Raw genomic sequence first — 12,327 nt, 5'->3', positions numbered from 1 at the left:
GAGATGATAGTTTTCGATTAATAGTTTAATTGGCTAGAGGCCAGGTTTCAAAGTGGAGTTCACTCGTCGAACGACTCGAATCTAAAGAGCTGATAATTTTGCTCACTAATTCACCAGGCCATCATCACAGCAGTGGGTATATAATTTCTGAGTTTAAAAAGAGGAAAAAGAAAACTCCAATCCAATACAATACGATACATGAAGATGAATTTAAAAAGAGAGAAAAAGAAAACTCCAATCCAATACAAGAAGATGTGTTCTCTGTCTCTCAGTTCTGAAGTGAAGTTGAAGTGCGTTGCGGTGGTTGCCTGAGTCTGCGAAGGCGATCGAGCCACTGATCCTCGGGGACTTGGCCCGCCCAATCAGGTGTCACACCGCCGAACGAAACTCCACGCATGGCCTCCATCACACGCGTCGCGTTCTCCGGCGTCAGCGGCGCGTTCCTCCGACTCTCGTCGTCTCTGAAAGCCCTCAGAATCTCCGAATCCGGAGCCTCCCTCACCTCCTCCTCCGCCTCATCCTCACTGCTCTTCTCCTCTACGTTGTCGTTTACTTGAAGAGACGCGATCCCGTTCTCCGCAACTTCTTCGGATCGCGTGTAGTACGCGCCGTTCGCGAGGCCGTGGTGGCTGTCTTCGTCCAAGCTGCCTCGATCGGAGTCCTCGTCGTCATCGTAACCGACGGCCGAGATTGGTTGATAGTGCTCCGGCGTCTCATCGGAATTCGTCTCCGAATCGCTCCCGTTTGCGCCGTCTGCCACGAATGCGACACACATTGGTACAAGGTGATTGAGATGACAAATTGATAAACTAAAATTAATTTGGAATTAAAGAGAAAATTGACATAACTATTTTCTAGATTGAAAAATAATACAAATAGCATTGATTGATTCACTTACCTTCCATAAAATCAGTGGAAGAGTTCGAGATAGCGTTCATTTCTGGGAGATCCAGACTCCAGTGGGCTCAAGGGAAACAATAACACAATAGAGACTACCATCTATATATATCAAACGAGAAATGTTAGAAATTATTTTTTTATCCGTTTATTAAAAAAGGAACTCAAAAATTGACTTGAACTACATCATTGGGATTGTACTGAGCAATAAAGTTTTTAAAGTAAAAATAAAAAAAACTTTCTAGAAAAAAATTTTTATTTTTCAAATTGCATAATTATTTTTAGAATAAAAAAGTTCAAAAATAGTATTTCTTAAATATATCAAGTTTTTAAATACTAAAAATATTCTAATGTTTGCCGTGGTAGGGTAGAATAGGGTCGATAAGTTAAAACAGGGGCAAATTGAGGCAATTTTAACCCTTATATTTGGACTAACAAACTCTTTCAAATGAAATGGATAAAATATGTAGTTGGGGCTAATCAACCACAATGGAGGGCACTATTCTGCCACTAGACCATTGGTTTTTTGGGGTGTAAATTCAATTTCGGTTTTCGGTTTTTAGCCAAAACCAGGACTGGAACCGGATACCTTGGTTATTGGTTTTGGGCAACCGGATAACCGGGGTCCTGATTACCAGTCGGTTCCGGTTTGTACGCAGTCCGGTAACTAGTTTTTTAAGATTTTTTTTTTAACCGGTTTAATATATATAAAATATTAAAAAATATTATTTTATATATATATACACCCAGTTTCGGTTTCCCGGTTATAACCAGGTGCTAAAAATCAGGACCGAAACCGGAGTCCCCAATTTTTGGTTTTTTGCAACTAAAACCAGAACCGGCTCCCCAATTTCCCCATTCCGGTTCCGGTTTTCTGGTTCTAGTTTCGGTTTTTCGATAAATTTTGACACCCCTATTGGTTTTTGGCTTGTGGAAGAAATTTGGGACTTAAAAAAAATGACGTGGTGGCTTTTGAACCACAGGTTCCAGCTTTGGTAAATTGAAACTGTGTAGGAGAGTGCAGGATGTGAGGGAGGGAGTGGGAGCGGGAAATGGCAATTCCTATGATAAGGGCTTTGATTTCTCAGTCTCAGTCTCTTTCTCACCCGCTCATTCAGTCTCTACCTCGTACCTTATCAAGCATAGATGAATCGTCTTCAAGGAGGAAAAGGTTGCTTTGTTGTGCTCCCTCGGAACTCAATCCTGCTCGGTGAGCCTGTCTTTCTTATTTACATCTCAATTTTCTAAATCTTTATTTACTGAAATTTGTGTTGTAAAGATTGCTTCATTGGGCTGCCAGAAAATTTGCCTTTTTTTTTTTTTGGAGGGAAAGCGGTTTGCTAGCCCTTACTTCATCTACATTAGTACATAATCTTTGTTACCTTCTGGGATTTTTATATTAGAAAATGGAATTGCATGACCTTAAAATTAGTTCTAAGCAATACCCACAATAGGTGACTTCTTGGGTAATCTCAACATATCAGCTTGGATTCACTAGCTATCTCTTATACATGTTTACTACTTTGTTATTACATTTGAAACAGAAATGAAAATGATTAAGTCTTTAAATTAAATGCATTCAAGAATTTCAATAGTTCAGCCAAATATGTTCATCAATTTAGTAATTAAAATGTCCCCCTGTTTCTCCCTTTGAATAGAAAAAATGTAATAATTAGTTCATCCATTTCTATCTGCTTAAGCTTTTAGGACACTTTGGTGAATTAGCATTTGGAATAATTGCAAACGGCCTATAGGTTCTGTCTGAAACATCAAAACAAGTGGGTTGATGTGTATTGTTGTGGTTGTAGGTCAGAAGTGTCTTTTTCTGTTGGAACTCACCTTATTCCACACCCCAAGAAGGTAAGTGCACACCACAAACCACCGCTTTGTTCCTTGATGAGGACGAAGTTTAATGGAAAAAAAAGAATAAGAAAAAAAATGTTTTTTTTTTTTTTTCTTTCTGAATCTGTCTTTAACATTTTCAAGTATTGGCCTTTTTGAAGGTTGACAAAGGTGGGGAGGATGCTTTCTTTGTGAGCGACTACAATGGGGGAGTTATTGCTGTTGCTGATGGTGTCTCTGGGTATGAGACTCAAGAATCTATAGTGTTGTAGCTCAAATTTAAATGTCCGTGTTTTAATTGTGTTTTCCAAATATAAAGAGTTAGTATATTAGTAGACTTGTGGATAAGTTGCATATATATTGTTCTGATTGAAAAATTAAACCAAACCACATGCATATGATTAAATAGTTCATTAATTGCAAATCTGTCAATAGACTTGTGGTGTGATTTAAGAAGTCCATACATGGTTCAGTTTTTGTTGTGTTAATTGCACCTGAAATTTCTTCAATTTGAATTTTGCGATTGTTGACTTCTTACTTTATGCTTGCCAGTTGGGCCGAACAGAATGTGGATCCTTCATTATTCCCTCAGGAATTGATGGCTAATGCTTCAAATTTATTGGGGGATGAGGAGGTAGTATTATTCAATAGTAAACTACCAGTGATGTTTTGTGGGTGTTAAACTTGTTAAATCACCACTTGTCCCAAAAGTTTAAGCTAATAGGAAGAAATAGATTTAATCATATAATCAATACTTTAACACTCCACTTCACATGTGAACTTAAATTCCCTCCCCCCCTTTTTAATAGATGATGCTCAACACCTGGAATATTTAATTGAAATGAGAGGTGAATGACTGAGACAAGGTTCGAATTCAATGCCTTTAGTTCTGATACCATGTTAAATCATCACTTGTCTCAAAAGCTTAAGCTAATAAAAATAAATAGATTTAATCATACTTTAACAAAACTGAGTGACGTAATGGGGAATAAAAGCCTAAAACGTATGGTTTCTGGCTTATAAATGCATCAAGTATGACTTGTATTGGTTAAATTATTTGACCGTGAGGAGCCATTTATTTCTAATTGAATTGTTTGCATTCTGTTTATTATGTTGTCAGCTAACAGATCTAAGGCATGTTACCTACTGAGCAGGTTAACAACGATCCTCAGATTCTCTTAAGGAAAGCACATGCTACTACCTTCTCCATAGGTTCGGCTACCGTGTAAGTTAATTGGCTGTTTGAGATATCCTCCCAATAGTTGTAGAGGGCACCAAGACTTGCTTGCACTCAAAAAACTTAGGATTATAATGATAGCCACTTTTCTATTTAGGATTGTTGCCATGCTGGAGAGGGATGGGATTCTAAAGATTGCCAATATTGGGGATTGTGGCCTAAGAGTTATTCGTGATGGTAATACCCAATGCTGTAACTTAGTCCAAGTTCTGAGCTTTTAATAGCTCTTTATGAAGTTTCTTGTCAATTCATTTATTCCTTAAAATAATGGCATGGTTTGATCACTTCACTTCAGGTCAAATAATCTTTTCCACACCTCCACAAGAACACTATTTTGACTGTCCCTATCAGCTGAGCTCAGAGGTTGCTGGCCAAACATACCTTGATGCAATGGTATAAGGATACATCTATCTGAGATTATCATATTTAAGCAATTCTGCAGCTCTTCTTTTGTTCAATCTAATCACAACTGTAGAATTTTCTTTAATGTTGAAATACAAATTGGATCCTGATGGTTCTTCAGCGAGGGTGTCCTAGATGTGGCTACAATGTCCTCATTTAACTGTTTAACTTCTAACAGTTCCCATTGAAAAAATTGGAGGTAAAACAAGGAAAATTTTGAGAACTATCACACCTATAGTTGTTGCTTATTTCCTCTGTATACTGGTATATGAACACTGCCAAGGGTCAGCCAGATCAGTTTGTTGTTGCAGGTGAGTATTAATGATGACTTGGCTGTCCGCCTGAACCCTATCTCTCTCTCTCTCTCTCATGGAATTATGCCTAGGATAATACTTCTCAATATGTATACCCCATACCCCATTGGTGCTGAAATGTGGACTTCACCAGCAAAGAAGAATGGGGCTAGCTGTATTATTCTGTGAGGGCTGAGGTCCATAATGGGAAACCAAAAGCATTGTCTGTTTTATGATGTTGGGAGATAAAGCGGTTATAGAGGTTTTACCAATAGTACATTAATATACATAGATATTAGAACACCATTTCTAGTCCAAAAGCTTAAGCTAATGGGTTAAGGTCCACTTAGATATATTAAGTACTCTTTTCTTTTATATTTTTTCAATGTGAGACTCAAGACTCACAAGTGCACTCACAACAATCTCCCCCTTACTTGTGAGTCTCTTCACATTAATTCAATTCCCCCTCGCTTGTGAGTCTTTTTATATTTCCAAGAGTGTCTCGCGTCAAGAGTTGCAAATGTAAACACAACTCCAAAACTGACGTGTCCAAACACCCTTCCCAGGAAGCTAACCAGGGCTTTGATACCACTTGTTAGGAGGTTATAGAGTTTTTATCAATAGTACATTGATATGCATATATATTAGGACATTATTTCTAGCCCAAAACCTTAAGCTAATGGACTAAGATTCATTTAGGTATATTAAGTACTATTTTTCTTTTATATTTTCTCAATGTGAGACTCAATACTCAAAAGTGCACTCACAACATATGATAAATTGGATGATACAACTACTATTTAGTTAGTTTATGTCCGAAAAGAATCTAATTTTCAACTCAATAACATAGGTAAATTCTGAACTTCAAATTGCATTTCAGAAATTCATTCTCGCATGGTGATTCATGAGCTAATCCTGCATCCACAACAGGTTAGCAATGTGGAGTTAATGGAGGGAGACGCCATCATAATGGGTTCGGACGGGTTGTTTGATAATGTTTTTGACCATGAAATTGCTTTGACAATAGCCAGACACAGAAATGTAGCTGAGGCTGGTATGTGTTTCTTAAAACAACTTGCATTAGAAAGGTTAGAAACTGAGCTGCACAATACTTTATTTAATTGAACTTCGTTTTGATGCTAGCAAAGGCATTAGCTAACCTGGCAAGAGATCACTCTATGGATTCCAACTTCGATTCCCCCTATTCGTTGGAGGCCAGATCCAAGGTAAAATCATTTTTCACAAATAACTAACTTGCGCGCTGTTAAATATATTTGATAATATATTAGAAGCGGAAGAAAGAGAGAGAAAGAGAGAGAGAGCGAAAGCACACAATGGACTACATTGTATTGACTTTAATAATAATAATGAATACAGAGACCTCTATTTATAGAGAGGCAAGTAACCTAATAGATTAAGGAAAGGTAAACCTAGTAGACTAATAATACCTAAAGAAGTAAATACTAAGTAATATTCTTAACATTCCCCCTCAAACTCAATGTGTAAACTTGAGTTTGGATAAACGAAAAGGGAAAGAAAAATGAATTCGCCGAAAAAAACACTGCTTGTGCCGAAACAATTGCCGAAGTAACGCCATAAAAGTTGTTAGAGACCGGTGGATTCTGCCTGAATTTGAGCAATGCATTTGAGCTGGAGCTTGGTTGTAGTTCTGGAGTCACGGGGAGCAGATCTATTGATCGGTGGCCTGAGAGAAGCAATCGGACCACCGTGGCGGCCGGTGGCGGAACGGCAGTGGTGGAATTGCCGAACCTTTGGGCGGCGCGTGAGGGCTCCGATGGGACTGAGTGAGGCGACTTTGTGACGGTTGACTTTCGGGCTTTCAAGCGGTATAGTGATCTGCTGAAAACTTCGAGGAGAAGATAGAGAACCGTGAGCGACAGGGATGGATGCGCCGGATAACACTGGCGGCGCCGGAAAACGTCAAAGACGTTTATTGGAGGCCACAGAAAGGTGGCTTTGATACCATGTTAAATATATTTGATAATATATTAGAAGCGGAAGAAAGAGAGAGAAGAGAGAGAGAGAGCGAAAGCACACAATGGACTACATTGTATTGACTTTAATAATAATAATGAATACAGAGGCCTCTATTTATAAAGAGGCAAGTAACCTAATAGATTAAGGAAAGGTAAACCTAGTAGAATAAGAAAAGGTAAATCTAGTAGACTAATAATACCTAAAGAAGTAAATACTAAGTAATATTCTTAACATGCGCTACATATTGTACTGATGATAACTCCTTCCCAGGGTTATGACGTTCCTCTTTGGAAGAAATTTTTTGGCATGAAGCTTACGGGCAAGTCATATCTGATTCCTACAATGATGTTAAGTTTCCTTTTTCATGATGCTGTTGCTGATATTTGTCTTTCTGTGCGTAGGTGGAAAGCTTGATGATATCACTGTGATTGTAGGCCAGGTTGTAAGCTCATGAGAAGTTTATGGTCTCTTTGAAAAAAGGTCAAAACAATTCAATTGGCCTAAATACAGCCACCTCTTGAAGGTAGCTCTCAGAAGTATTTTTGATTTGTTCTTGATGACTTCCATAGATATGAAGGATCCTATATAAAACTACTGCACCATGTTTCTTTTCACAATTAGCTTTAAGATGTTGGAAGATTCATGGAATTATGGAAAGTCCCTTTTTTTTTTTTAAAAAAAAAAAAAAAAAAAAAAAAATTGACAAATTTTGGTACAATTTTGGGAGCTGGAGGGCAGGCCATGCTGAGGGCCACAAGATGGGAAATGAGCTGTTGGGGCCAAAACAATTATTATTAAGTCAAGGAAGTATATGCAGAAATTGCTCATTTCAAGGACTTTAAGAATCCAAAAGCGATAACAATGGATGCCACCCGGCAACCTTAGTCTAGTCAAGGAAATTGAATCAAGGGCTTGGGAGTCTTTGAGAGTCCCCACGTGCATGGCAAAGTCTTAAGTGTTGAATATCCTCAAAGAGACTAGTGAAAAGTTTCAAAAGTAATGTTGACCGAGAAGCATGTCCTCTTTGGATTACAGGTATTAATTAGATGTATCTGGCCTTGGTTCAAAAAATAAAGGAGAAAGATTCACTCTATCCTCCATAGTATTACTATTTTAGCACTTGTGTTTCCAAAGTTTAAAAAGTGACATTCAAAACTTTGCATATTAGCTAACCATGATGCTTAGTACCATTCATCTTTTGGGATGGAACTCAAGTTGCGCGCCACATGTGATATTTTCACCCCAAAATGCTCCTAAGGTCAAGTGTGAGTTTCCTAAATTTTGTGGGGGTGTTAATGCTAACTCATCTTTACACCTAATAAAAAAAAAAAAATTAGAAAATAACCAAAAAAATAAAATAAACTTGCAAAAATGAAGGTGGTGGAGAGCCTTCCCTCTCTACCACTTGGAGGCGGCTGAATTGCCCTCTCACTTGGAGTGGGGTATGATTAGGGCTGTTAAGTGAGTGAAGCGTCTCGTGAGCAAGCTCGGGCTCGGCTCGCATAAGCTCGACTCGAATATTAAATGAAGCGTTTCGTGAACATAAATCCTGGCTCGAATATTAAACGAAGCAAGCTCGGCTCGACTCGGCTAAGCTCGTAAGCAGCTCGTGAGCTCGGCTCGTATAAGGCTCGTCTCGCTTATTAGGCTCGGCTCGTATATTTTTTTATCAAGTAACAAATAACAATATATAATCAACATTACTCATTTACTCAATAATAACAAATATATTATATACCTTTGTTTTTTTAATTTTTTTTTATTTATGCATATGTGTGTATATATATTATATATATAATATATGTATATATTAATATAAAAACATATAAGAAATATATATATATATATATATATATATATATATATATATATATATATATATATATATATTATCATTAATAACTATTTTTTAAAATTTTAGTTGATTATGTTAGTTGATTATGTGTGGAATTGTGATGTGGAGATTAATATGTTATATTTGTTTAATGTTCTTTAACATTTTAGTTGATCCTATATGGATGATTGTAATGTTGGGATTAATTTGTTATGTTTGTTTAATGTTCTTTAGCATTTTAGTTGATTTTGTTAGTTTTAATTGTAAGGTTGACATTAATCTGTTATGTTTGTTAATGTTCTTTAGTATTTTAAGGTGCAAAATATTTTTGTAATCTAATACACTTGAATTACCAAAAAAAAAAAAAAAAAAAGTCGAGCTCGAGCTCGAGCCTGGGCTCGAGCTCAAGCAAAATAGACGAGCTCGAGCTCGAGCTCGAACAGGGTTTCAACCCTGTCGAGCCGAGCTCGAGCCTGGCCCAAAAATAAATGAGCCGAGCCTGGACAGCCCAAGCTCGCCCAAGCTCGGCTCGTTTACACCCCTAGGTATGATCACCCTAAAAACGTATATCTAGCTACCAAAGGTTAGAGAAACTAAACTTGCATTTTGAGGGTGATTGGGGGCAAAAATGTCATGCGCACCTCATACAACATAGGTTTCGTCTAAAAAGACGAAAAAAAAAAACTAACAGATGAAGTTAAGTGTGACAGTTAAGTACTTTCTTGGGCATTTTGAGAGCAATTGGGAACGAAAATGTCATGCGTACCTTACTCCACATAGGTCTCATCTTAAAAGATGAAAAAATAAAACTAAATGATGATGCTAAGCATTACGGCTAGGTAGTTTGTGTGGTTTAAGTATTATTTTTTTAACTTTGAAAGCACTAGTGTAGAGTGATGATACTTCGATAGAGTAAAATGTATTTTTTTCAAAATAAAAGAATACAAAGGATAGGATAAGTCACCAAAAAAGTGAAAAATTTCATTCAGTTTGTGCCTTTAGTTTAAGGAAATTTTGGAGCAAAATTAAACAGGAATATTCTAGAGATAAGAGAAGGCACATGCATGAACAGGTTGTGTAACTAATTAGAACATAGTCATAGAGTTGTAATCTCCTCAGCGTCCATGGCATTGTGAAATGTCCCGAATGAAGGCACTGATGTTAGTTTCAGATGAACCACCTTTCTCAATCGAACCACCTTTCTCAATCGCACGTTGACATATCTGTTGAAGTTCACTTGTTCTTTTCCTCATTTCTTTCACTTCACCACTTTCCAAATCCATGAACTTCTGCACTATCCCTTTGATTTGCTCTCTTGCCACCAAGCAGTCCACTCCCACATCTTCCTTCACCCTCCACCCAATCCTCCAATCCTCCACAATTAGCTTACTGTTTTGGATTTGATCCGCGACTATGGGAAAGGTGAGAAAAGGAACACCACAAAACACACCTTCTTGAATGGAATTCCAACCACAATGCGTCAAAAACCCCCCTATTGAAGAATGAGACAACACCCTCAATTGGTCGCACCATGGCACCACTAACCCCCTATCACCACAAACCTCCTTCAGCCTACAAGCCTCACCACGCGCCACCCACAAGAATCCGACACCACTGCCTCGCAAACCGGCTGCAAGTTCATCCATTTGGGCACTAGAAACCGAGAGGAGGCTTCCCATTGAAATATATACAACAGAGCTTCTTGGCTGAGAATCGAGCCATTCAAAGTAGTTGGGGTCACTGTCGTCGGAAGCTTGGGGGGAATTTTCTGCAACATCCAAGTAAGGTATGGCTGGGGCAACAGCATAGACAGGGAATGGGAACTCTGCTTTTAGAACATCGATTGCTTGAGATTCGAGCTCGTACAAGGAAGTGAGTAAGAGATACTGTGCTTTGCTCAACCATGAAAAAGCTTCCAGGAGCCTATGCGTTATTTGTAGGTTGCTCCCATTCGATGAAGGAAGTAGATCCACTAGACGCGTGGAAGAAATTCCAGGAATATAGTCCACTCGCTCATCGCCTTTTGCTGTTGCATGCATACAAGTAGAAATATAGCCGGAGAGAAATTTGTATCAATTGAAACAAGCATTTGGGTAAAAATGATCTCTTTCGTTTTCTACTCACCTGAGATGTCAACTGGGAAATGACAGTTTTGGGCAAAAAGATGGAAATGTTGGATGACTGTGAACATCGAAGCCGACATAGGCCAATACATCGCCACCGGAATATTCCTACGCTTCCCGATGCCGACCGCCCAAAACAACCAAGTATCAGCCACGATAACTGTCGGAAGCGGCTCCAGTATGTTCAGGAGCCGCTCGATTGGGGCTTCCATCTTCGTTATGACGGCTTCTATGAACTTGCTCAAATCAGCGGCGCGAACCAGCTCCGATGGGACAACATTAGGTATGGAGGCGAAGTGTATGTTTTCCGGCTTAGGGTCGGAGCCTATGAAGCCGAGCCATTCCTCGGTGACAACGAAGGTGACGAGAATGTCGGGCTGCTTCGAAGCTAGTATCTTGCAGAAGTTCATCATCGAATTGATGTGGCCGCGACCTGGGTAAGGCATGGCCACCATGTGGCAGATGGTAGTTGGTGCTGCTCTGACGGAATCCATGTCCAGAGCTGCCGATGTCATCATCAGCTTGTGTGTAATCGATAGACCACGAAGATTGAGGAAACCAAATCATAGCTATTATCCTTTTGGTGTTGCTTTGATCTTTGTCAACAATTTCGTGCGTCCAATAGTCAAACTTTGTGGGTCAGGTAGGGAAAAATGATGACACACCCCAAGACCCAGGGCACTGTTCTTTGTTTGACTATCATGCTGTTGCCTACCTATCGCCACTGGCGTGTGGGAGAACCCAATTGTCTTAAAAGACAAAAATGCCCATATGGCACGATAGAAAACAAATTAACTAAAGGGTGTTTTGAAGGGACAAAATAGGCATTGTTTACAACGATAAGGGGTAAAATAGGAAATGTTGGTAATAAACTCAGCCAATGTCAGCGTGCAGCAGTCTTTTCTTCAGACTGTCTTCAACTCAATCACTTAAAGCACTATAGTACCGTAGAAGGTGAACAGTGCAAAGGGGTTTGCCAAACACCCCCGTGTTAGAGACTCAAAAGTCATGAGGTCAGCTATGTGCAGGTGAAAGAAGGCCCAGAAGAAAAAATAAAATAATACACTTTTCTGATAGGGGTACAAACGGGTGGTTATAAACCCCTCACAATCGCTAATTGTATAACTATTTTAGTAAGCAGTTATAAAAAATTGCTTAAGGTAGACCGGTTAGCAGTTGTAAAAATTAAAAAAAAGGTTAATAACTGCTAATCATTTACCCCTATATATAATGATATAAATATATATATTTTATATTTTATATTAAAAATATAACATTAAAACGAGTTAGCTAGGAATAAGATTTCATCTTGATCCAAAATTATTTAAATAAGCCCAAAAAATATGCATAATAAAGGCTCAAAATACTTCAAAAAGCCCATTAAAAAAAAGAAGTTATAAAACGGCGGGTTATTAGTTTAAATAACCGTTAACAGCTTAAACAGTTATTAAAATCCAATAACTATCTTAGGCGGTTGTGGTTAGTGATTTTAGCCAATAGTCACAGACCGCAACAGCAACCACTTGTGAAACCCTATTGATGGGAAAGGTTCAACAAGCAATAGCTGAAGATTTTGCTGATTTCAAGTAGTTTTGGTGTCTTTCTGGTTTGGGTCATCTTCCTAATCTGCCGATTAAGTTTCTGCAGCAGATGAAGGCTTTGATGGCCTGTTGAGAGGTCCAGATTCTTGTGATTATGCAG

At 38.5% G+C, this 12,327-nt stretch overlaps 3 protein-coding genes across 5 annotated transcripts; 1 reads left to right on the top strand and 2 right to left on the bottom strand.

Annotated features, from left to right (window-relative positions):
- Positions 1-209: 209 nt before the first annotated feature.
- LOC132164365 (uncharacterized) lies at positions 210-1,014 on the bottom strand. Its single transcript, XM_059574870.2, has 2 exons — positions 899-1,014; positions 210-753 (listed from the first exon to the last, which is right to left on the bottom strand). The coding sequence occupies exons 1-2, from the start codon at positions 936-938 to the stop codon at positions 269-271; spliced, it is 525 nt and encodes a 174-aa protein (XP_059430853.2). The 5' UTR covers positions 939-1,014; the 3' UTR covers positions 210-268.
- An 872-nt stretch (positions 1,015-1,886) lies between these two features.
- On the top strand, positions 1,887-7,339 carry PBCP (Protein phosphatase 2C family protein). 3 transcript variants are annotated; one of them, XM_059575318.2, is made up of 11 exons: positions 1,887-2,107; positions 2,706-2,757; positions 2,901-2,980; positions 3,292-3,373; positions 3,894-3,964; positions 4,074-4,153; positions 4,272-4,369; positions 5,602-5,725; positions 5,815-5,897; positions 6,940-6,988; positions 7,071-7,339. In XM_059575318.2, the coding sequence occupies exons 1-11, from the start codon at positions 1,950-1,952 to the stop codon at positions 7,121-7,123; spliced, it is 930 nt and encodes a 309-aa protein (XP_059431301.2). In that variant the 5' UTR covers positions 1,887-1,949; the 3' UTR covers positions 7,124-7,339. The 3 variants fall into 3 exon arrangements, 2 of the variants coding, with proteins under 2 accessions (XP_059431301.2, XP_088375164.1); XR_009438414.2 differs by lacking the exon at positions 7,071-7,339 and having other exon boundaries at positions 5,820-5,897; positions 6,940-6,959; XM_088519038.1 differs by lacking the exons at positions 1,887-2,107; positions 2,706-2,757; positions 3,292-3,373 and having other exon boundaries at positions 2,897-2,980.
- A 2,115-nt stretch (positions 7,340-9,454) lies between these two features.
- LOC132164226 (UDP-glycosyltransferase 87A1) lies at positions 9,455-11,309 on the bottom strand. Its single transcript, XM_059574687.2, has 2 exons — positions 10,628-11,309; positions 9,455-10,529 (listed from the first exon to the last, which is right to left on the bottom strand). Exons 1-2 carry the CDS (start codon positions 11,142-11,144, stop codon positions 9,619-9,621), a joined length of 1,428 nt encoding a protein of 475 aa, XP_059430670.2. The 5' UTR covers positions 11,145-11,309; the 3' UTR covers positions 9,455-9,618.
- Positions 11,310-12,327: the final 1,018 nt, after the last annotated feature.

Source organism: Corylus avellana, chromosome 8 (genome assembly GCF_965113065.1).
Source record: "Corylus avellana chromosome 8, dhCorAvel1.hap1.2, whole genome shotgun sequence".
NCBI lineage: Eukaryota > Viridiplantae > Streptophyta > Magnoliopsida > Fagales > Betulaceae > Corylus > Corylus avellana.
This window is presented reverse-complemented; position numbering and strand designations above follow the sequence as displayed.